The 25,470-nt window shown below is 45.3% G+C and overlaps 1 protein-coding gene across 3 annotated transcripts in view; it reads left to right on the forward strand.

Annotated features, from left to right (window-relative positions):
• CDK12 (cyclin dependent kinase 12) overlaps positions 1 to 25,470 on the forward strand; it is a 74,202-nt gene that overhangs the window by 22,228 nt on the left and 26,504 nt on the right. The window contains exons 8-14 of one of the 3 annotated variants that reach the window (XM_048829910.2): positions 58 to 159; positions 4,425 to 4,502; positions 5,007 to 5,123; positions 5,864 to 5,995; positions 8,446 to 8,660; positions 10,231 to 10,680; positions 13,305 to 17,231. In XM_048829910.2, coding sequence (XP_048685867.1) covers positions 58 to 159; positions 4,425 to 4,502; positions 5,007 to 5,123; positions 5,864 to 5,995; positions 8,446 to 8,660; positions 10,231 to 10,680; positions 13,305 to 13,978 — 1,768 coding nt within the window. In that variant the 3' untranslated portion in view covers positions 13,979 to 17,231. Of the gene's footprint in view, positions 1 to 57; positions 160 to 4,424; positions 4,503 to 5,006; positions 5,124 to 5,863; positions 5,996 to 8,445; positions 8,661 to 10,230; positions 10,681 to 13,304; positions 17,232 to 25,470 lie in introns of those variants that run through there. The other 2 variants (XM_048829911.2, XR_007353815.2) reach the window with 2 other exon arrangements.

The raw sequence follows: 25,470 nt of genomic DNA on the forward strand, positions 1-25,470 counted from the left end.
GGATCCACTGACATGAAAAGAACTGTACAAATGTAAGTCTGTCATCTTCCCTTCCAGCCGTCCATACACAAATAAAGTCATTACATTATGGTATCGACCTCCAGAATTGCTGCTAGGCGAGGAGCGTTACACACCAGCCATAGACGTGTGGAGCTGTGGGTAAGGGCCTCGTTTTATTCGGTAGCATTTTGTTTGAGCTGTGAGAATCCGAAAGAGTCCAAATGTGGTTCTAAAGGTTCTGACAGAACAGCCTTGTGTAATGTGTTGTATCTGTTGGTCGTGGAGTAGGAACCGTACAGGTAGCTTCCACTTGATCTCGTCTCTGCAACATTTGAGAAGTTCCGAAAACCCTTGTGTCTTTTCCAGAACTATCATTAATTAAACTTTTAACACAAGGGTTCGTCTAAATGGAAACTTGGGGATGGTCTGCTAAAAATTCGTAGCTGTATCTTTCCCTGTAAAGGGCTTAATTCCTGGTTATAATGACTTTCTTTTTTTGACATATGTAAGACCACTACCATTACTATACGTAGCCCACCTACTAAAGTAATGCCTCTTTCTTTTCACTTCCTTCATCCCTGGTATAGTTTCAGCCATGCTTAGTTAGCAAACTTTGGGTAAATTCCAAATCCAATGCAGTTAATATTCTGCACAAAGGACCTTTGTAGAATTTCTATATTCTCTCTCGTTGACTTTTACGTCAAACTAGTTCAGTTTACAAGTCCGAAGATTTTATTTTATTTTTTTCTAAACTGGCAAAATCTCCATGGGGTCAAAGAGATCTAGGTGGAATTTCATTCTTCTGCTACACCGGGTAAACAAAGGTGCTGCAGTCAAAACCTAGATGACAGGTTTGGTGATTATTAGACCCTGTCCAAGGATTTAGCATGGTTACAGAACATGGTTAAGTCAATTCTGTGCTACAAACTGTGACCATGCCATGTCTGTGAATCCCTGACTGAGCTGTAGTGGGGACAGGAGTAGAGAAAAGGCCTCTTTAGCAGAGTTTTCTCTCTAGCTATAACAGTTGACGTTAACCCAGTGAAATTTGTATTAGCTTTGTAAATATCTTTATGAAAAAACTTGAGGCAGAGTCTAAAATATTTTTAAACTGGATCCAAAATAAGGGTGCCTTACCACCCAAGTAACTGAAACATTTATTAAGGACTCTTAAGAGCGAGTGTGGAATATTTGAACGCGTGTCGGAAGGCCAGTGTACATTAGTATTGAAGAACAGTAGCATAAAATTTACCTAAAAAGAAAAGGAGTACTTGTGGCACCTTAGAGACTAACGAATTTATTTGAGCATGAGCTTTCGTGAGCTACAGCTCACTTCATCAGATGTTTACCGTGGAAACTGCAGCAGACTTTATATACACACAGAGAATATGAAACAATACCTCCTCCCACCCCACTGTCCTGCTGGTAATAGCTTATCTAAAGTGATCAACAGGTGGGCCATTTCCAGCACAAATCCAGGTTTTCTCACCCTCCACCCCCCACACAAATTCACTCTCCTGCTGGTGCTAGCCCATCCAAAGTGACAACTCTTTGCATAATCAAGTCGGGCTATTTCCTGCATAGATCAAGGTTTTCTCACATCCCCCCCACCCCCATACACACACAAACTCACTCTCCTGCTGGTAATAGCTCATCTAAACTGACCACTCTCCAAGTTTAAATCCAAGTTAAACCAGAACATCTGGGGGGGGGGGGTAGGAAAAAACAAGAAGAAACAGGCTACCTTGCATAATGACTTAGCCACTCCCAGTCTCTATTTAAGCCTAAATTAATAGTATCCAATTTGCAAATGAATTCCAATTCAGCAGTTTCTCGCTGGAGTCTGGATTTGAAGTTTTTTTGTTTTAAGATAGCGACTCACCAACAACCACATACCACACAACAGAACCACTAACCCAGGAACTTATCCTTGCAACAAAGCCCGTTGCCAATTGTGCCCACATATCTATTCAGGGGACACCATCACAGGGCCTAATAACATCAGCCACACTATCAGAGGCTCGTTCACCTGCACATCCACCAATGTGATATATGCCATCATGTGCCAGCAATGCCCCTCTGCCATGTACATCGGTCAAACTGGACAGTCTCTACGTAAAAGAATAAATGGACACAAATCAGATGTCAAGAATTATAACATTCATAAACCAGTCGGAGAACACTTCAATCTCTCTGGTCACGCAATCACAGACATGAAGGTCGCTATCTTAAAACAAAAAAACTTCAAATCCAGACTCCAGCGAGAAACTGCTGAATTGGAATTCATTTGCAAATTGGATACTATTAATTTAGGCTTAAATAGAGACTGGGAGTGGCTAAGTCATTATGCAAGGTAGCCTGTTTCTTCTTGTTTTTTCCTACCCCCCCCCCCCCCCCCCCCCCAGATGTTCTGGTTTAACTTGGATTTAAACTTGGAGAGTGGTCAGTTTAGATGAGCTATTACCAGCAGGAGAGTGAGTTTGTGTGTGTATGGGGGTGGGGGGGATGTGAGAAAACCTTGATCTATGCAGGAAATAGCCCGACTTGATTATGCAAAGAGTTGTCACTTTGGATGGGCTAGCACCAGCAGGAGAGTGAATTTGTGTGGGGGGTGGAGGGTGAGAAAACCTGGATTTGTGCTGGAAATGGCCCACCTGTTGATCACTTTAGATAAGCTATTACCAGCAGGACAGTGGGGTGGGAGGAGGTATTGTTTCATATTCTCTGTGTGTATATAAAGTCTGCTGCAGTTTCCACGGTAAACATCTGATGAAGTGAGCTGTAGCTCACGAAAGCTCATGCTCAAATAAATTCGTTAGTCTCTAAGGTGCCACAAGTACTCCTTTTCTTTTTGCGAATACAGACTAACACGGCTGTTCCTCTGAAAATTTACCTAGTTAGCTTTTTACAGTGACTGAGGCATCGTTGTGTTTAGTTCTAAACCACTTGCTTAGATGTCATTACTATTTAAATTTTAACTAGTAAGCCTTGAAGTTAATGCCCCATTAAGGTGCGCAAGGGAAGTTCATTTCTCAGGTGCTCTTTGTTCATTTTGTGCAGCTTGCTGACTCAGTGCATCAATGAATTGATGACATGATGGAGGTTCTTCGGAATCAAGGAAACTTTATTTAAACAGAGAAGCTAAAGGAAGTTTAGATTTCTCAGAAGAGAGCAATATCCATACAAGATCACAAATTGGAGAACTCAGGGCCTTCCAGTGGCCTTATATAGCCACCAGAGCAATTTGATGCCTGTGAATTTAGCAAGATTTTTAAAGAATCTCAGAACTTGAGTTTCAAGAATGCAGGATCCACAGGTGGGGCCAGATTTTCCAAAGGGCTCAGCACCCAGCAGCTTTCTTTGTGATGCTTTCGGATGAATTTTCAGCTGAGCTCAGCACACGACAGGCCGAGCTCTGTTTTGTAAATCTGCTTGCTTATGTTAGCCTTTTAGTGGGAACTCAGCTCTCTTGACAATTTGGCCCCAATCTGAGAGTGCCGATCCCTTCTGAAAACTGTGACTATGAAGTCAAGTTGTTGTTCAGTGTCCAACAGAGAAAGAGTTGTTAGCCCAGGTGCCCACATCAGACCACTGCTATATTTGGCACTAATTGGTACTCCTGTCGGAAGGCTCACCACAGAGGCCGGGAATTGAATGGATAATGGAGACTGAACTCTTCCCTCCTCTATTTTTTTCCTAGCTGGAGGTATAATAGACTCAATTTATCTTTTTCAAGGCAGGTGAAATACTGCTGGCAATTTCTTATAGACTAGCCTAGCTAAGCCTTCATGATCCTGTTTACATTTCCCTTTGCCTGAGAAGAGTTAATATGTCGCAGGTGTGACATCTTAACAGGGCCACTGGCAAGTGTTGCTCCCTAAATGCATGTGATGGCTGACTCTTCGCACGTAGGTTAGTTGGTCAGCTCCAAGTTTTGGAGGAACAGCCGTGTTAGTCTGTATTCGCAAAAAGAAAAGGAGTACTTGTGGCACCTTAGAGACTAACCAATTTATTTGAGCATGAGCTTTCGTGAGCTACAGCTCACTTCATCAGATGTTTACCGTGGAAACTGCAGCAGACTTTATATACACACAGAAATCATGAAACAATACCTCCTCCCACCCCATACCAGCAGGACAGTGGGGTGGGAGGAGGTATTGTTTCATGATTTCTGTGTGTATATAAAGTCTGCTGCAGTTTCCACGGTAAACATCTGATGAAGTGAGCTGTAGCTCACGAAAGCTCATGCTCAAATAAATTGGTTAGTCTCTAAGGTGCCACAAGTACTCCTTTTCTTTTTCCAAGTTTTGAGCTCGGATGCAAATGAACCCTCAGGCAAAGCTGCTTATAGCCAGAAATGCAACACTAGTCAAATGATCGTCCCCAGTGTCTGCTGTCATGACCTGTCGGTTTTCCTCTTCCAGTTGTATCCTCGGGGAGCTGTTTACAAAGAAGCCTATTTTTCAAGCCAATCTGGAACTGGCTCAGCTTGAATTAATCAGGTAAAGCATTGTGCACGCATGTCTATGAGTAGTAGTACTGGGGAACCTGCTCATGCACTTAGTCTTAGGTGTCACAGCCATTCTCGAACCCTAATCAGTTTGCAAAGTGAGACCAGCAATGACCGTAACTCCAGATACACGTAGTTAGGCCTCTAGGTGTTTGTGCTTGCAAACCAGGTTGATGCCTGACTATTCATATTTACACCAATAGTGAAGTGAGGGTGTAAGTATTTGAGTGTAAAAATCACTCCTGCAAAAATAGAGATCAGCACTGAAAACTCTTGTCTGTCAAATGGTTTTAAAACCAAGGTAAGCCTCTGTCTTTCTGATACTGCTTTTACCTGAGCTTTTGTCTAATCCTCCTCAGTGTGTCCTCAGACCTGGGCTGTCTGTATGCTAAGCTGATTCAGAGAGGAAATTGTTTCACTTGGGCAGCTCTTCTTCTTCTCCTGCTGTCTGTGCTGCGCATGCTGACTGTGTTCTTGTTCCCCGGTTCTCTTGTAGCCGGCTCTGCGGGAGCCCCTGCCCAGCTGTGTGGCCAGACGTCATCAAGCTGCCCTACTTCAACACTATGAAACCGAAGAAGCAATACCGAAGGCGCCTACGGGAGGAGTTCTCTTTGTGAGTTTGATAAGAGAGGAGATGAGTGACTGTGTTTGTGGCTTTGTGACCTTCTGTAACTGCTTGCTAGTGATGGCACTGTAATGTCCACTGGCTGCCTTCTACTTTAGGTGGCATGGCAGGTGGTGGTGGGATGAAGGGACAGTTCTCCCATTTCACTGTGCCCTCCTGGGGGACTCTTTCCTGTCCCAGGAAAGCTGGAGGTGGCCTATCAACACCTCTTTGAATTTCTACCCCATGATTGTTGCTCAAGAATGAGCTGCCTTCTAACCCCACCCACAGCTCTTTGCAGCGCTCACTTTAAATCCACTGGCTAGGAAACTTTCAGGACAGCATCAGCCTGTCAAGACTCCCTTCATGAGAACCAGGCCCAAGGGACCAGCTATCCCAGAAAGCTGCAATTGTCTGCCTCCAAGGACAGTGGTGTGCATGGTCTCTGGAAGACCTTAATCATGTGATTTGCCTTGTGGCTTCAAATAGGAATTTAAAGTCACTAGTGGCTAAAGTGACACTGAAAATATTATGAATCCAGTGTCTGTTTTTTGTGCCACAGATACTTTGGAGTGTGTTCCTTGCTTGAGCCGGTACGACTCCAATATTAATTTGGACTGAGTGGGTCTTCCCCATGTCTCAAGGGGAGTGGTCAAGCCATTTTCTGAGCATGTGGCACAGTTTCTACCCGCCCTCTCCTTTTAGAACAGCCTCTTAATTCTGACCTGGTCCCCATAATCTTCACCCAGCGTTCCTTCGGCTGCTCTTGATCTGCTGGACCACATGCTGACGCTGGACCCCAGCAAACGTTGCACGGCAGAACAGGCCTTGCAGAGCGATTTTCTTAAGGATGTGGACCTCGGCAAGATGGCTCCTCCAGAGTACGTATTGATGGGCATCACCCACTGCAGTTTGCCAAAAGTGGTGGCCTGAGCTAGGATTCCTAGGCTCTTTGCTCTGCTCTGCCCCAGCCGTGTGGCTGTGGGCAAGTCACTTTACCTTAGTGTCTCTTTTGCCTCTCCCCTCTGTAAAATGGGGATACCACTTATCTCTCACAGGGGCTGAAGTTCACTTTAGTAATGCTTGTAAAGTGCTCTGAGATCCTCTGATGGAAGATGATATAGAACGGTAAAGTATCATTAAAAACCCCCAACCTCTTTGCCAAGGAGGATTGGCTGGGCCTTTTGAGTTCGTTAATACTGCTTATTAATTGGCTAGAAGGCTTGCTGTTGAGTAGCATCACACAGCTCCACCCACAGAGCACACTGATTGTGAAACCCTGTTCCTTTGTGTCTCCGTATGCAGGGATGACTGGCTTTGAAATACCTGTGACCCCTTTAGAGCTGCCAAGGGCAGCCCCGTCATGAGACCATCACTTTGTCTCGCAATTTAGCACGTCACATGAATGGCCAGGCCCTGATGGGTTTGGGTTTAGAAATCTGCTGGAGCAGCTGGCTGTTCCCAAGCAAAACCCAAAACTATAAACATACTTGGATTGTTTGAAAGGTCTCAGCGAGGCACTGAACTCTCTTAACGCTCCAAATGAGGAATCCAGACATATGCAAGGCAGTGAAATGGGAGTCTCGGTTTTTCCTGGGCCTGTGAACTAGATTGAGGTTTTCGATTTTTTTTTTTTAAGGCCAAAAGGGACTGTTACCCACACAAAATTATCTATCACTTGCACACTCTAGAGAACCCACCTCCTACCTAGTTCCTAGGGTTCGAGGCATAACCCGGTTAATGTAGGCACCACCACCCTTTCCCAGTTCCTAGGGCTCCAGGCAAAAGGCACCTAACTTTACCCTCCGTGGGCTCTGGGCTCAGAGCAAACACTCATTCCTTGTGGACTCAGGGCTTAATCTTTTGTGAGTTTACAGGATCTTTTACCAGTGAAAGAGCCTTACACAGTAATATCCTACTTACCCTCTGTTTGTTAACAATCACCAAAACAGAATGCACACGCTACACATACAATGCTCATCACTCCCAGTAAGACAGATTAACTTTGCCTGATGGCTAGACAGGATCAGGTCATCTGGAGGACTCCAGCTTCTGCACGGTGTGGTTGGCAGAGTGTTGAGCTCTGATCTTGGGGCTGTGTCCTGGAGTTGGTTCCCAAAGAACTTTCTTTTGGACCCCAGTTTATATAGTGAAACTTGAGTCCTGCTTAGCTGTGCCTTAACTTAGCCCAATCATTTTACTAAAATTTTACTAACCAAACCTAACATACTGTAACAAAATTCTCTAACCTAATCATCCCGCCACCTTAATTAATTTACACCTAGTAAAATTAATTATGTAACAGACAGAAACAATCAATGAACAAGACAGAGATCATACAGACAAACAATAGAGAAGTGGGGACCATAATGACAAAACAATAAAGAAATGAGGATTTCACAACTATTGATAAGCGATTTCTTGACCGACAAGATGCTGTCAAACTAAGTTTTCTTTAACCATCTTAAAATCTGTTTATCTGGTTATAGTAGGTGCCATTAGGACAGGATTCCTTCCTAACAGCCTGAGATGACATTGTTTTAATGTAATTGAGATGGAATGTGAGGATGACTTCCTGCTTCTAAGCTAATGGCTGCTGCTCTTAATATGGCTGCAGACAAAGACCTTAGGTCTTATAATATGGCTACAGGAAAAGGCCTTATCCTTACAGGACCATTAGATCAGCGGTTCTCAAACTGTGGGTCATGAACCCCTTTTTAATGGGGTTATCAGGGCTGGCTTTAGACTTGCTGGGGCCCAGGGCCAAAGCCCGAACCCCACCACACGGGGCCAAAGTCTGACCCCCTACTGCCCAGGGTTGAAGTGGAAGCCCCACCGCCCAGGCTTTGGCTTTGAGGCGCGCCCTCCCGCCCATTTGGGGCAGTGGGGCTTGGGTGGGTGTAGGCTTCAGTCCCCCTTCCTGGGGTCATGTAGTAATTTTTGTTGTCAGAAGGGGATCACAGTGCAATAAAGTTTGAGAACCCCTATATTAGATCATCTAATCTGAGTCTTCTGTCTGTCCCAGGCCATAGAATTTCACCCAGTTACCCTTTTATTGAGTCCTAACTAGGAGCTACATGCCTCAAAGCTAATCTAGCCCTGACTTAATTAAGATCCCTGTACAGTTTAAGCGGTGTGAGCACAGTAATGTCTTCTTCATCACTGTAGGACACAAACCCCTCCTTGTTTGGTAATGTTGCTGCCATCAGAACAATGTCTCAGTGATCCCTTTGTGTTACTGAGAACTTCCCCAGCCCATGCAAGGTTTAACTCAGGACTTCTCATTGCTTTTCCTATGTTTCTTCTCTCATCAAGTTTTGTCCTCTTCCAGCCTCCCTCACTGGCAGGATTGCCATGAGCTGTGGAGCAAGAAACGCCGACGACAGCGGCAAAGTGGGATAACAGTGGAGGAGCCTCCGTCGTCTAAAGTTTCTCGGAAAGAAACTACCTCTGTAACGAGCACAGACGCTGTGAAGAACAGCAGCAGCCCGGCACACCCACAGCCTGTCCAGCTCAAGATAGAGCCTGGTGCTGGAGATGCAATAGGTCAGTTTGATGTTGTCACAACAGTTTCCTGTGTCTATTCCAGTGGGAACTTTGTCAGTTGCAAATGTTTCCAGCCGGTCTCTGAAGGCTCCTGGTGGAATTTATAATCAGCTGGAGTATACTTTACATAGAGAGGAAATGAGCGCCTAGTACATACAATTATACACCCTCTGCTCCTTTGCATGTATTCCTATATGACAACAAACATGAAAGAGAATCTTGTGAGTCACTTAAGACCAGCAAAGTATCTGAGAATATACTGAAGGAAACAATCGTGCACTGGCAGGCGGATGGACTGGATGACCTAAGAATTCTATTCTGTAACTGTTTTTGACCTAATTGTGTGTTGCATTATAATGACTAACTTTCAGAGTAGGAGGAGCTGGGAATATCTTGTAGGCAAAGTCCAAATTCTCTGCTGGGATCAATGGATTTTTGCCCATTAATCATTGTAGTAAATATTATGCCTGGTAGTAAACATTTGCAGGATCAGGACCTTACACTATCTATTCATGCTGGTGTCTAAATATTAAGTAAACGCAAGGGAGCCATATTGACTCCTGGAAATAGACATATGCAACGTTTTCTAAACAAATCTGTTGTCTGTATTATGGAAGCACCAAGGAACCTCAGTCAGGTCAGGACCCCGTTGTTCTAGGTGCTATACAGACAAAGAACAAAGAAGACAGTCCATGCCCCAGTGAGATTGTGCGTTGGGATGCAGCATGCGGCTGAAAGAAGACGAATGGGGTTGGGTGAATGAGGGAACAATAAAACATGCCGAGTGACGTGGAAAATCAGAAATCCCAGCTTGCTATTTGCCTGACAAGTAACGGAAGCTTGTTTTCAAGCTTCTGACGGTTTTGCAAAAAAGAACAAAGTATAAAATAAAATACCCCGGCTAATTTCTTACTGGTTATCTGACAGTGTACTCACAGCTTGGTGATTCAGCAACAAATGGCGCTTTTCTCTGAGTCGGCCGCTGAGTCAGATGCTGTGCTCCAGCTTGGTGCAAAGGGAGGCTGTGCCCTTGGTGGTGTCATATTTCAGATGAGACTTTGACACATGCTTAACAGGGCCCAGTCCCACATGCTCTCTGACCAGATTCCAGCGTGAGAAATTACATTTTTCCCAGTACAATTTCCCCTCCCATTTTGATTGGATGCCTACGCTGCTGCACTTTCTGCCCCAAATTGTCATGTGTGCTGTTAAACAGCTGCTGCATTCCAACCCAGAAGGACCTGCTTTTCAGGGCTGAAGGAAGCACTTCTGGTCTGCAAAGCACTCTGGGGAATTCTGGTTGGAAAGTGCTAGGTGAATGTAAAATATTAACCACACAAAGGGGGATAAAAATCAGCCAAAACAGCCAAACGCTAAGTGCCCAAACTGAGATCGTCAGGAAGTACTTGAGCAAACTTTAACATGGAATTCCTTTCCTAAAACTCCCTCCTTGCTTTTGAAAGGTTGGGGGGTGGGTTTTCTGCTCTGCTTTTCCAAAGGAATGGTTCTGCACTTATGTGCTATGCCTCTCCTGAGCCGCTTTCTGTGACGCTTCTTGTATTCTCTGCAGGCCTTGGAGACATCACGCAGCAGCTGAATCAAAGCGAACTGGCTGTTCTACTGAACTTGCTGCAGAGCCAGACGGATCTCAGTGTCCCACAGATGGCCCAGCTGTTAAACGTACATTCTAACCCAGAGATGCAGCAGCAGCTGGAAGCTCTCAACCAGTCCATCAGTGCTCTGACAGAAGTCACAACTCAGCAGCAGGACTCTCAGAAAGTGGCCCTGGAGGAAGCCATAGAAGAAGAGCCAACCACAGAGGTCCAGCCGCCAGAGGAGCAGACAACCCCAGAAGCGGCTAGCACTCAGGGAGATATGCAGAACATGCTGGCTGTTCTTCTGAGTCAGCTGATGAAGACCCAGGAACCTGCTGTAAACCTGGAGGAAAGCAACGGGGAAAAGAGCAGTGAGCAACGTGGGCCAAGGAAAACTCCTACCACGCATCAGGAGGAAAGCACAGGTAAATAATCGTGACTGTTGCTTGTGGACCTTGGGTGCCATTCACCCTTCTGAGGAATCTTAAGCATTCCATAAAAGTGCATCTAGTTTATAACTGTGACCGTGGGGAGCCAGGCCTCTTGTGCATTGTAAAGAGGGTGATTTACAAAGGGATGAAAAGAAGCATGGTGCCAGGCTTACACCAGCTTTGGTAGTGTGTCAGACTGCAGGACTCTCTGTGGGAGGTGACTGGCCACTCACTCAAGTCGCTTTATTTGAGACTGGGTGCAGCAGAATCTCATAAATAGGCTTGAGCAGCTAGGGCAGATGGTTAAAACTTCCTGAGTAGCCAAGCACACCACAGATATTTCAAAAATTGGTCAGGCCACCTCACTTCTCCAGAGCACTTAAAATCCTTCAACAGGGTGGGGAATGGGCAGTGAAGTCTGAAAAGATTCCTCTTGTAAAAGACAAACCCGATGAGTTCTTTTTTGGTATGATCCAGTGCCCAGTGGCTGATTAACATTGGCCAGTGATACTGTGCTAATAAATTCATGTTGCATTTATACACATGCAGGCAGGTTTTGCACGGGGTATCAGAGCCGCACAGTGACTAATTCCTCTTAACATCGTAGTGGTCTTTCTCACACATGCAAAAATATATATAGAAAAGACTGAAGTGTGTTGGGGATGGGATTGGCAGGGAATGCAGCAGCAGTTCTGTAAGGAAAAAGCTGGCACACCTGGCTTTGCTACGCCTGGTTTTAGACCATTCTAATGCTGTCTCTCATTTTCATGAGTCCTAAAATTCAACAGACTTGAACAAAATTGAGCTGAGTGCTCATTCCTAAGATAGTGAGAGAGGGAGAGGTTTGTTTCTAAAAGATTTCGCTTGTGCCAGTGGAATCTTGGATTTCCTTTCCAGAGGTGAGTTTAAATGTGCATTCATATTTTCCATTAGTGCCAACAGAGGATGATAGGAGAAGCAGATTATAGAAGCTTCTGCTGCATATGAATTACAACTTATTTCTCCGGAGAACCGCTTTCAACCTTATTCACAGCTCCTCTCTGCAATACAGTTGAAGACCTTGCTTTTCAGTAATAGCAATCACTCCATCCAAATGCACACACCCATCAGAATTTAGTCATGATCATACTTTTGCCCCAGTACTGAAATATAATTATTGCAGAACAGGTTCAAGTACAGTGCAACATCTTGTATTATTATTAACTATTTGAAAAATGGGCACTGGCCCAAAAGAGTCTTGCTTGTCCTCTGGATTCTAACACAACCTAGTTTTAAAGAGCAATTAATAGAAAAGTAAACTTAAAAATATTACAGGGAAGTGTGTGCTTTATGTTCTGACCAAATCTGATCTGCTTTAAGTCAAAAAATGATTTTCTTCATTACCATCGTTGCAAATTCCACCAAGGCTCTGGCTCTCAGGCAATGTCCTTGCTGCATCTTATAACATCATCGGTAATAACAAGAATCATTATCCATTCAGCTGATCGTGTTGTTGACAATGAGCTCACGTTGAATCACATTCTTACGGCTGCACTGGCTCTGCAAGCCTAACAAGAGCCAGGACTGTTTTTTTCAGTAAAGCCAGCACACTGCCACAAAGACACCTAGGGAAGCAGATATGTCCAATAGGAAATTGCCTTCTTTCTTTTTTTTTTTTTAAATGCATAGTCACTTTTCTGTCTGTGACTGCACTTTAACTGGGAATGGGATGGAACCCTTCACTGTTGTGATGTAAGAAAGCAGAACGCTTTGTTCTTACCACTGACTCAGTAGCAGGAGTAAATAGGCACCAGTGACAGAGTTGTGACCATGACAATGTGCAGAAAATATTTTGGTCTCATAAGGGGAGATCCTTTTGAAACAAACATCCTCATTCGTTCAAATCTGGGCAAAACAGAGCACAAAAGAAACTGATTGTCCTTTTGTAACTGGCAATCTGTAAATCATGTGAAAACATTTTTATACTTCTAAGTGTTTTATATATATTTTTTTAAGACTGTCCTTGTGCAAATTTATTTCTTAAGCTGCTATAAAACAAACCAAGTAAAAAATATAATTCTTGTCACAAGCTTCCTAAGTAGTGAAGAAGGGAAATTACGTTTTACTCTAAGGCTCGGATCTTGGTCAAAACTTGATCTTGATTTTTACACGGTGGGTCCATGCTTCATCAGTAAAATTGCATACAGTTAGCTCCGAGATACAGCTGCCAGTAAGTGTATTAATAGAGCATTGACGCCTTATGTCCTTTTGCAGCCGCAAGAGGTAGCGCTTTCAAGGCGCACACTCTGTCATGTGATTCGCATCTGTCTTTCTCTCCCTCGCTGCGTTAGTCTTTGATCTAGAAGTAGGAATTGTATTCACAGGTACCCGTGTGTTAGGGCAGCAGTGTTTGATGAACCAAGAATGTGGGGAGGTGGGGGAGTAAGAGCTGGGGAAAATGTTAATGAACTGTACACTTGTCTTTCAAGGATTACCAGCTTTAAAAACTCCGCCTCTTTCTCTGTCCATCCCAGAAAGCAGGCTGTCTCCAGTGGTGGGCTGTTTGTTTTCTGTAAATGTATTGATATCTGCTAACATGTGATTTAAGATGTTGTTTAAAAGAAGTAACCCTTCCACAGCATGTCCTCCTCGCATTCTCCCACCAGAGAAGAGACCCCCTGAGCCCCCTGGACCACCACCGCCTCCACCTCCTCTGTCTGAAGGAGATCTCTCCAGTGCAGCACAGGAGTTGAACCCAGCTGTGACGGCTGCTCTGCTGCAGCTTTTTTCTCAGCAAGAGGCGGAGCCGCTAAGCCACTCGACGCAGGATCACCAAGCCTTGAGATCTGCGGATTACGTCAGATCACAGTCGTCCAGGACTTACGGCACTGAGGAGTCGGAGGGGGGATTCAGTGCTGACGAGCGGAATGCTGGCCAAACTTTAACAGAACCCTCTGCCCAGACTCTGGGGAAAAGCAGGACCTTTTTGGGCTCTGTGAGCCACCATGGGGAGGCGAGCAATTACCAGGGCACAGGATCTGTCCAGTTTCCAGGGGACCAGGACCTCCGTTTCACCAGAGTCCCCATAGCGTTACATTCGGTTATTGGGCAGTCCTTTGTAAAAGCTGAGGGGAGCAACAACACACTGGCACACCCAGAGGCCAAAATTCAAAACTACAGCGAGCTGGGGCCAGGGACTGCTGGCTCCAGCGGGACAGGAACAGGTCACAACTGGGGCATTTATGGGAAGGCCTATCGTGGGCCTAGTAGAGTGCCTCCAAGAGGGGGAAGGGGCAGAGGGGTTCCTTATTAAGAGACTTGAGTTTTGTGATGATCTCCTTCCCTCCCTTGCCTCTCAACCTTTAGTGAAATGAATTATTATTATTATTTTATTTTATTTTATTTTTTTTTGCCAGAGCGAGGTATTGTCTACATTTCGGCTACTGCAAAGCTCTATGTTGTATTCCTTGCTCGCTAGGCCGCTAGCCGGTGCCCTCCAAAATACTGTAAGAATCCTAACTGGGCATTTTGCTAGCCAAACTTCTCACCTGGTTAGTTGGTTTCTGCCTTAGTCTGCAGATGGTGGGGAATCGTTTGGAAAAGGAGAAAAAAATGGAAAAAGGAAATAAAAATGTTTTACTTGCCTGGCACTTGGGCTTCTCAGAAAGAGAACCATCTTGGTGTTCAGGTAGGACTCGGAGAGGGTCCATTTCCCAAGGCAATTTTTTGTCCCCAGTCTTTTTATTTAAAGTATTCATGGAATGGTGCCTAGATCACCTATACTGGATTTGGAGAACCAGGATATGGCACTGGTTTGTATTACAAATTTTTATTTAGCGTCCCTTCTTTCCACTAGGTTGCTGGACACCCCCTCACCCTCTTTCTTTTCAGGTCAGATCGTCTCTCAAAGTTTTACACTTGGGAGATCACAAGCTCAGTCTCGCTCCCTCCCAGATCCTAGATGGTGTGTTTTGATGGCAGCCTTAGTGCACTGGCTTTTGAAAGGGCTCTTTGGGGTTTTTTTTTAATTATTATTATTATTCCTCCATACATTTGCAGTGGAAATGGTCTTTTTAGAAACTCAAGAGCCTAAGAGAACTCCTGACTTTAAAACAACAGCAAGAAAAAAACCTTTGTAATACTTAAAATCTAAAACATTTTAAGATTTAAAGCAGAAATTTTCTGGCAGGGAAACTTTGCCAGCTGGGAGTGTCTTTTGTAAATGTCAGTCATGCTCTCAGGGCTGGTGGTGTGTGTATCTGCTGTTTTAAACCAGGCTGACAGCGTTTGAGTACTTCGAGGGTTAATGTATCATTTCTATATACGTATATATTTTTGGTGTGGTCAAGAAAGTATTTACAATGGATTTTCTTCTCCTGCAGAACATTGCAATGTTGTCCACTTCAGTAAGGCTTCAAAACAAAAACAAATTAATAAAACAAGAATACACATTTTTGGGATTTTTCTTCCAAGTGGGCTTTTCTGAAGGAAAACGTACATCTATTCTTTTAATTTTTAAAATGACAGAGTTGATGTGTAAAATGGATCAGAAACTTTATGGCCGTGAGACCTTCTGATCATTGCAAAAGGATTTATTTTCTTGTTTGTTTTTTTTAAATAAAAGCCACGCCCTACCCCCAACAGGTGGTGCATCGTGACCTGCAGGGCAAAAATCTGCCTTATTAACACAGACAAGTGACTGTAGGGAAAAGCTTTCCAGAGGCAGGTGGAAGAAGGAGAGAGAATATATATTATCCTGTAATATATACGAGTCCATTTGTATGACTAAAATAGCAAATCCTTATATTGTCAATTCAGCAAAGACTAGTAACACACTTTGCAAAATTCCAAGTGTAAATTTGTGGATTTTTTTTCAATTGCCAGTTAATGCCTAATGTGCAAAAATAGTACTGTAAAAATGCAGAGTGCACTAAATAAAACAGAATAACCTCTCCAGACATTTTATTTAAATATATATATATATATATTTTTCTTTTCAACATGCAGCTGTCAGACATTCTGGCACATTTTTAGTTGTCCTGCTCTTCCTCCCAAGCCTGTTTGAATTTTGGAAGGAGAATTGTGTTACAGTCCTGAGTCTGTGCAGGAAGCAGATGCATCCTTTTCTTTCTTTAATTTTTTATTTCCTTTCCACTTTTGTTACCAATTTTCATCCACGGATTTGTCCGCCTCCCCAAAACTAGTGTTCTTTAGGGGAAAACAAAAATCTACTTGAATTCTTTTGATGTGGCCCCATCTATGTGCTATTCGCTTTCTAACAGAACTGAATTCCAGGAGTTCTAGTCAAGAACCTCATTCTTGTGAGCTGCTCCATGAGACCAGGCCTGTATTGACTTTAGTTGAGCTCCTCAGTCTGTCTGGGTGGAGCAACTCTCAAGATGCGAGGGCACTATCTGTCTTGGCTTTTGTAGTAAAACTTGGCTCTGAAAAGAAGCAATGCTGTGAACCCTGACTTGTCCTGCCAGCTTCCCCATAAGCGTGAATAAAGAGAACAGCCGTTCATGCTGTTTCTATGCACGTATTTGTGTCACAAACCATCAAATGCTATTACATTGATTTTGTTTCTTTGATTGCATCATTCAATAATAAATTATGCAGGATGCCCTAAAACCATGCTGGGGATCCCAAAGGCAGTGGTAATGTGAAAGTGGATTTTCATTCCCCTTTCAAGTCTGAATCTAAAAACAAGACAAAATCTAAACTTTTTGTTTGTTTGATTTTAAGTTTAAACACCCTCCCGCCCCCCATATGCACCTGATATTCAACCTGATCCAGCACCCATCTATTTCAGTGAGCATTGGGTCATGCCTTTGAATACCAGGGGATCTTGGCGGGAGGGGAAATGGTATTTGCTGTTCATCTGTTATCCCTTTAAACATGCTGAGCAAAGTTGAACAGAATTAAATCTCTCCTAGTTAGAATGAGAGTGGGGGGGGAAGTCACTGAGCTCCATCCAAAATGCGTTTACTTAAGTGCACCATGAAGACATTAATTCCATTGCACAAGTGACTCTAGAACAGATGAGAGAAAGTGGCTCAATTTCTGATGAAGGGAGCTGTAGATCGAAGGGACACAAACTTCTACTTTGTATTTGTGATCCTGGGGAAGGAGGGTGGTGGAAGCGTTTGTTTACTCCCTTTCGTTAGCCATATCTGAATTTATCCTGAGGGACTCTGTACGTAGAAGACTAAAGGATTTTACAAAGAAAAAACAAACTGTATGTGATTATAAGCTGGTGGTACAGGTTACAGGGAACTCATTAGATGATTATTCACCCCTCCTTTTTTTTTTTTCTTAATGTTAGATCATCTTTGGGTTTAACACCAATGTCTAAAAGCTGTAGCCACTGTGTTCCCCAGCAGAGAAGTGTCTGATACCAACACCTTCTTGTACCTCTCCTGAGTTTTGTTTTGAGACTGAGCGCGCCTTTTTTTGGTTGTACCTTTGTCTCTGTACAGATATTTTGTAATATATTAATTTTTTTTTCAGTTTATAAAAATGGAAAGTGGAGATTGGAAAATTAAATATTTCCTGTTACTGTATTATCTTTTGCTCCATTGCATTGAGTTATTACGCTCCTCATTGTAGTCTTTAAAGCACATATGGTAACTTTTGCCTTTAAAGGATTCTCTTTTCCCACTTCTCCATTCCCAACTGTAGCTTGATGCTGAATGGCCAGATATACCGGTAAGTGGGTCTTACCTTAATGCTGGTTGGTGTGGGTGTATAGGATTTGCCATAATGCACCAACACATAGTCCCAGCCTCTTAGATGCATTGTTGAAATACCATTGTCCATTCATAAGGCCCAGGTTGTGGAGAGAATCCTTTTCAATTGAGTCAATACCAGAGCCCCAGGAGTCTGTCTCCATCCTTCCCTGAATCTCCTTGTCTGTCGCTCAGAACTGTGGCTTTGAAGTGTTTAAGTTACCTGTGCTCTTCTAATGCTTACTCTGGTTAGGTCTGTGGAGGACAGGCTCTGGACACTGGGGCGTTTCGTTTATTTGGGCAACACTTAAATCTTAGGTTTGTACAGGTGAAGGGAAAAATAAGGGGAGGACAAATTTGGGAAAACACAGTGAATGGAAGGAGGGGAAGCAGTGGTGAAATAGAAGCCAAGCCAGGTCTGAGTTGGAGGAGGAAAGACCATTAGGTGTATTGAGAGAAAATTATTATAATGCCACTGGGTGTGTATCGTGCACACCCAACTAGTGAACATGCCAAACCAGAACAGACTTCCTGGGCCAAGAGGTTTATGAACAAAGGGAACAGTCCATTCCAAAAGAGCTGCAGGAGAGCAGACAGGTGTGCAGTCTGGGTTACCGGCATGTATTCCAGAACAGGTCTGCCTCCTGAAGCATCTGAGGGGAAGGGGATGGGATTTGTTGCATGTTGCTGGGAAAAACCTTTCCCAAGGTTTAAAAAAAAGCGGGGGGGGGGGCATGAAGACACAGTGAAGGAGCAAACCCAAGAAGCTGACAGAAGCCAGGTTGGGTCTGACTAGGCAGGAGGTGATACGTAAAGAGGAGCTGAGGCCAGTGCAAGAATTTCAGAAGGTGGGGAGACATGGTTGGGCCATGAAGAAAGGATGGTGGCATCAGCAAGCTGGAGGGAGAAGGAGAGAACCAGAGCATGGGCTAATTCGGTGTGGGGATCATGGTCTGGAGACCTAGATGAGAAAGCAGCAACAAGAATTGGAAAGGGCCTAAAAAGGGAGAACGAGGAAGGAGAGATGAAGGTGGGCGGGCTGGCTGGTGGTAGGGCTGAGAGGAGAACAGGGAGCAGAGGGTGGAAGGAAACGCAGGGATCTAAAATTAGAGCCTGGCAAAGAGCTGCTGGGACTCAGTAACAAGTGAAAGGGGTGGGAGTTACTGCAACAAGGGGAGAAAGGGGATGGAGGGAGAGGAGGCAAACCTGGCTCCTATTCCTCCCCTCCTGTGGGTGTGGCCTGAGCAACCCTCTCACCTCCCTGGGAGTGCCAGACTCTGTGTGTGTCTACACTGCATGTGTTCTTAACTCAGGTTAAAATAGCAGGGAGGACATAGCAACTCAGCTTTTAACATGGGTTAGCAGATAAGCTGCTGTATAGGCTTTAACTTGAGCTGCTAACCTGAGTGACGAGGCACGTTGTGTCCTCACTGCTATTGTAGCCTGAGTTAAGAACACACTTTTTGCATTGAAGATGCAGCCTTCGTCAGATTTCCCAAAGATCTCAGCTGCCATCACAGCCTTTCACTAAAGGGCTGATTTGCCTGAGATCAGCACAGTGCCAGTCTCTTAGGGTTGAGCGTGGCCCTTGCCTAGTAGGGAGACTTGTACCATTTGTTCCTAGTGTGTGCGTGGGGGTGCCGTCCTTACTGCTATCCACCTGTCCCATCCCCTCTTATGTACAAAATTGCCCTTTCCACGTGGCATGCTTCGGAAGGCAACTTTTGCTCTGCCCCCAACACCAGAACTGTGAGCCAAAGCATGCTGGGTATTGACTCATGCAAATCAAGCCATAGCATAGCTCTCCCCTACCCTGCTCCAAGCAGCTGCTAAAACCAGAGGATTCCCTTAGCTCTCTGCGATTTGTGTGCTCCACCCCTATGGAGAGCCAAGGCACAGCCGTACAAGCTTGGCCTCTAAAGCTGGGGAAAGCCACCAGACCCATGTCAGAATTGTAACATTTGGCTCATTCCTCCAGGGTGAATTAAACTCGTCCTTCCCGAGTGACCTTTGTCCTTGATGGGTGTGTCTAGCCTGAGACTCTCTCTTGACTGGGACAGGTGATTTCCCTGTTAGACCGTACTGTAGGGCCAAATCCTGCCCTGGCAGAGGTGGGATAGAATCTGAGAAGGGAAACTGGGTTGCTGTGTGCTCAGATCTGCCTGGGTCCAGTTCCAGTCTATCCAGGTGCTTAGATGGTCCTCACCGCACCGATGCCTGAGCGCCTTCCTGAGCTAGAGGTCTGCTCACCCATCCTGCTAGATGGGCATCTCTCAGGCATTCTCTGTCCTGCTGGCAGGGTGCCAGCAGTGATGGATCATCAGGGCGTTTCCATCAGGAGCGTGCAGATCATCTAGTCCTCGCTGGACTTTAGAGTCCCTAATCCTAGATCTGGCCTGTTCTCTCCTGGCAGAGGCCTGGGTTGGTGTCCCCCCTGCCTCTGACGCTATTAAAAGAGATCAGTTTGTAGTGGGCGGGTGCCGGGGAAAGAGGCAGCACCAGGGATTCATGCTTTGCTGTGCGCTTGGAAGCAGTGGCAAAACTTAGGGTTCTGACCCTTTTGTGGTGACTTATTAGCAGGGCAGCTGGCCTGCTGCGTTGACTCCTCTGCCCTTCTGAGCCATCCCCAGGGCCACACGGGGGCCTAGTCTGCAGGGTGTTGGCCAATCATGGCAGTGGGGAGACTTTACACATTAAAAAGCGGCCCTTTGCCCATCATGGAGGGGAGGCCCCTCCTCACCACGTGGGCTGGTCTTCCACCACTGTGGCCCTTAGGAGATCCCTCCCTTGGGTTTAGGCTGCGCCGTTGGAGTTGCGTGCAAGCAATTCCAGCTCGGTTTGCAGAAGAGCATAGGGAATGGAAGGATTAGTTCTGCCTGAGCTCCTGCGTTTAGACACTGCATCTTCAGAGCAGGGCAGGCAGAGCAGGTTCTCCTCGGAAACCAGATTAAATATAAAGCTTTGAGAGGGGAGGTTTAGAAACAAAAGCGTCTTATTTAACACCTCCGCTCCCAAGAGAAGCCTCAGCATCACAGCATGGCTTGGTGTGTCCCCACTGCAGGCTGTGGGAAAGCGTGTAGGCAGAGATGGGTCCAGCAGGGCAAGTTAAGGACTCCAGGACAAAACTGAGCCTACAGGCCAAACAAGAGAGAATCAAAACTAAGATGATGTGATACCAGTTTGCTACCCAGGCTCCCCTCCCTTGGGCCTGTCTCCTGCATTTGCAGAGGGGCAGATGAGATGATCTCAGTGGGTCTCATCTACCTATTGTGATGCTAGCTCCTGTCTTCTAGAGAAAGGGGGAGTTGGTAGAGCCCCGAAAAAGGATTACTGTGCATGTGTTGTGAATCTAATTGTTACAGCAGCTGCCATGAGCCCAGGGGAAGGGAAGAGGTGATGAACTAGATCAAACTGGATTTAGCACATTTTTATCTTCAAATCGAAGTGACAGTCCGCAACCATGAATACATTGAATGGTTTTGCCCAGAACCCTATGGCAATTGCCATGTTATCTTTGGCTGGATGCCCTTGCCAGCATAGGCGCAGAGAGCAGCGGGTGAAGAGTTAACTCTAGCTGTTTCCCGTGCCCCCACACCTGCTCAGATATAAACAGAGGGAGTAATAAAGCAGGAGCCCTCGTTAAGGATAATCGGGCTTTAAGTGCTTCCACCAGGGAGCCTTAAAAATCGAGCTTACTGGGATGCAATGTAGAGGTTAGCCGGCAGATCGGTCAGCGTAGACCCTTAGAGACTGGTGTGTCTCATTGCCTGATTGAGGACTCCTTTGCTTCCCTCTTTCTGCAAAACTCTTGGTAGCTGTAAAAACCAGCTGAATTATAAGTCTATGTGAGGGAAGTTCTATCTGAAAGACATTTATTGTTGGACAGCCTTGGCAGGTTCCCAGCAGCATGCATTCGCTTAGCACAAATTGCTTGTTACCTGGCCATGGGACACCACGGAAAGGATCTGCATTGCCATCCATCACCCCCGATGTGACTGCCTCAGACTTGATTGATGTCCCCACTGAATGAGTCTGGCGGAGAGCTGCTAAGTATGAAGAATTAAATGGCGTTTTGATACCATGTTTTAAAGGTTGGGATCAGGAAGATGCAGTTGGGCATCTTCAGTTCAGCCCTGCTTTGTTTGCTGTTGGACGTTGAAAAGGTTTTTGGATGTAGCTGAAACCCTAATCCTACCTGTGGCCCAGCTATTCTGCCTTGCACATCAAGAGTAAAATTACCAACACAAGGCTTGAGGCTGTACTCCTTACTCAAGCAGAATTCCCACTGATTTTCAGTGGAAAACTTGTGTGAGGAAAGATGGTGGGATCCATGGCTGAGAATCGGGTTCTTCATAGCTGATGATGGTCCTGATGGGTGAAGTAGAGAGATCCAAGGCTGATTTTTCCCAGTATCACATTAGTTTGAGGCTCTGATGTTTGTAGCTACAGAGGAAGATGGCTTGGTCAGTGGAATGGGGCAGGGAACCAGAAGGTTTGAAATGCCTGTTAACACCCTGATTGCAGGTTCCAGTCCAGACAAGGTCCACTCCGGCCAGAAAGAGTTCTGTGCGGTTTGTTTTGTCTGGGTCTTTCAGATAATTCATGGAGAGTCTTTATCTGTTCCACATGGTGGGACATCAAAGATTATGGCACTTCTTGGGAGGGTAAGATTGAGACACATCCTAGATCATAATTTCTATGGAGCATTTATGGGAAAGAGGGGGTTGATGGTTCCATCAAAAGGGAAGCTCTAAGGTAGATGAAATTTGAGCACTGAGCTACTTTGTCCTGTTGAGTTGTTCTCTTCCCCCCGCCCTCCCCATGATGTTTTGCATTTACCAACAAACTGAGCTTTCTTCATTGTGTGTTTTGTACTCGTGTAAACTGCTGGATTGAGAGCTCCTGGTTGCAGAACCGGCAGCCGCAGTGCAAGCTGTCCCGCCATTGTACCTACTGCTGACCTGGCTGTGCTCTAAGGTTATGGGAGTTGTTTCCTGGGCTCCCTCAATCCTAGCCTACTTTGCCAATGAAAAGGCCCAGAGCTGCTGGTTTGTCCTGATTGGGGCTTTGTGGACTTTCTTTAAATCCTGAGCTCGATGGAGCAGGAATGGCCCCCTCTTTGGGAAGTGCTTGGCGCGTTGTGGACACTGCTGCAAATGCATACAGTTGGAGAAGCCGGTTTCACAAGGGGGTTGGGCCCTAAACCGCAGCAAATTGGGAATTAATCCTCATTTACCTGTGTCCGTTCTGCACTAGTGCCCTGGGGGGAAGGCTCAGGAACCCTTTACCAGTACCCCCAGGAGAAAGTACTCTGTATTTGGGGTCTAAGCGGTGTTCACCTCAAGACTGCTCCCCCACTTAAGAACTTACAGTAGATTTGAACAATTAAAGGTGACTTGGGAATGATTATGTTTAAAGGGCCTGCACACTTGTTTGTTGCTTTATGATGTGTGAGGAAGACTGCAGGCCTTGGCTTGTTTGTTAACCCCAGTCAGAAGTCACACTACTCCCTAGCACATTTATTGCTTCTGAAATACAATCCTGGTCCCCTTAGTCCCAGCCTAGTGCCTTATCCACTGCCTTCGGACTGTCAAATCATATCATCGTTCCTTTTGCTGGAGGACTTCCAGGACGACTCACGTTTCAGGAGTCGTCTTAGCCCTTACCAGCGGGGGTGAGGAGTCCTTACCAAAGAGATTTCCTCCCACGAGTTTGGACTAAGCGAGTGTTCACCAAAACTGAGCCGTTAGCCAACCAACAATCAGCCCACTGTTCTGACAATCCTGGCCTAATGGAATACGTTTGAAATGCTTTTTAAGGTACTTTATTTGGCCACTTCTGTTGCCCTTCCATCCCACGCAACAGCGGTCCCGCTTCCCGCAGGTTGTCTCATGCTGGGGAAAAATCAGATCTGTAACTCTCAACTGGAAATAGCAATGATAGAACTGGTAGTATAGCCAAGGCTCAGATGGATTTCCTACCATCTCCCCTAATCCAACTAAATCCCCTGACTGCTCTTTCTGCTGACTCTTCCTGCTGCTGATTGCACTGGGGAGAACTGGAGTCTGGTTTTCTGCCTTGTATAGCTAATACTCTGTTCATTCACCCCTATACAGATGCCTTCCTCAGCACTTAGCCTAGTGAGGAACCCCAAATGTGGGTCACAGTCTGAAATGGGGAATGTGAGACCCATGGTTCGTCCCTTGTCAAATACTTCTACTCTCATTCAAACAGGCTTCACCAGGACTTCAAGGGATGCAATTAACTCGTGAGGTAGTCCATCTAAAAGGTGTCAGGGGAAGCAGCAGTTGCTGTATTTGCCCCAAGTCTCCCTGCCAATTATGGTTTTACAATCACATTTTCCTAGCTGGTTTAAATAGTCTTTTTTTCCATCACTTCTGTGAAAGACCCATGCAAACACCTTGGGAAACTGACTAGCCTCAAAGCACTGTCAAGTGTGCAAAATAAACAAACTGGAAAAGTAAATGTCATTTTTCCTGGCTCTTTGTTACAAGAATCTTGGAAGGGAGGAGGAGAATTACAAGTAGCAATAGTTTTTTTTTAAAAAAATATCCAGACAGATGTATGGCTGACTGTTCCTTTATCTTGAGAATGCAGGTTCATAACTGGGGCTGCTTTTGCAGTTTTTATATGGGACCAATGGACTGCTGGGCCCAAATTTGACATAATGGCACTAAAAGAGCGTGGAAGGTAAAATCTGGGGTCTTTGTAACAAAAAGAAGCAAAACCCCCTGGAAAGTAAGACCCATCACTGAAGACTTATCCCATTACCTCTCTAGTTTGCAGTCAAGGGTGTTTTCTGCTTCTTGCTGGTGCAATATGTTCTAATGCACAAGTTCTGGATGTCTTGAACATCTCATTTATTTACATTACGGTAACACCTAGAGATCCCAGTTGCATTGGGTGCTGTACAGACAGCAGAGAGATATATTTCCTGCCCCATAGAGCTTACAGTCAAACTGATTAGAGTCCTGCTTATTTTATTGGCCCCAAAAATTTAAAGGTCCCATGTTTCCTACCCTTTCTGCTTTTTCCTAAGGGCCGATCCAACGGCAAACCCTTCTGCTGTGTCGTAGATGCCCTAGTTTGATTTAGTCTCATCCCATTCCCCAAGCAATAAAGCGTCTCCGACTTCTTATTAATTAGATTGGGTTTAAGGAGCGGGAAGGAGGTTAAATCTTCAATCCTTTGGGTCGCCCCTCTGAAGGATCCCATTAGCAGATTCCTATGAACAATGGTAATTGTCTTCATGTTCAGTTCTTCCCCTTTAAAAACTCTCCCTCCTCGCCTTAAGCAGATCTGAGCAAGGCCTGTGGGAGCCTTTAGCGGCCCATTACAGCTGTGAGGACTTTGTGATTTGCTGCAAGCCAAAAGGCTCTTCTCTCTGTCTCCTGCAGTGATGTAGGCCTTGGCAACCCCGGGCTTCATTCCCATCAGTCTCGTCACGCTGCCAGTATCGATCGTGCACAGCGCTGCTTCGTGTATCTCCCCAGTGCGGTGTCAAAGTGTCTTTTAAAGCTGGCTGCTTGCGTAGTGGCTGTGGGACTGTGCTGTTGATGCCAGAGTGAAAACCCCAACACTGAACTTACTCCCTCTCTTCCCACCACTATGTCCACTGCTCCCCTTTCTCCCGTGGGCCTATTAGTACCTTTCCCCTCCCAGCTGAGATCCCCATATCCTCCTGCCCCTTCTTCCCAAATCCATTGTCCATTGACAGTAGAGATACCAAAGCTGCGTTGAATGTTTATCATGGACATCTTAGAATTCCCATACCAGATCAACTCAATGGCCCCTCTAGTCCAGTGTCTTGTGCACCATACCAGAAGGTGCAAGAAATTTTGCAGTAGGCGGTTATGGATTAATCTGCTGGTTGGAGAGATTTCTTCCTAATTTCAGACACTTAGAGATTGGCTCTGCCCTAATACAGGAACATTCCAAAACTCTTGGTTACTTTTAAAATCTTTGCTCTGGCTGCTCTTGTTCTCCATAAAGATGGCTGATCCCTTCTGGAATTCTGCTAAACTCTTGGCTGCAATGACATCATGGGGCAATGAGT

Source organism: Caretta caretta, chromosome 27 (genome assembly GCF_965140235.1).
Source record: "Caretta caretta isolate rCarCar2 chromosome 27, rCarCar1.hap1, whole genome shotgun sequence".
NCBI lineage: Eukaryota > Metazoa > Chordata > Testudines > Cheloniidae > Caretta > Caretta caretta.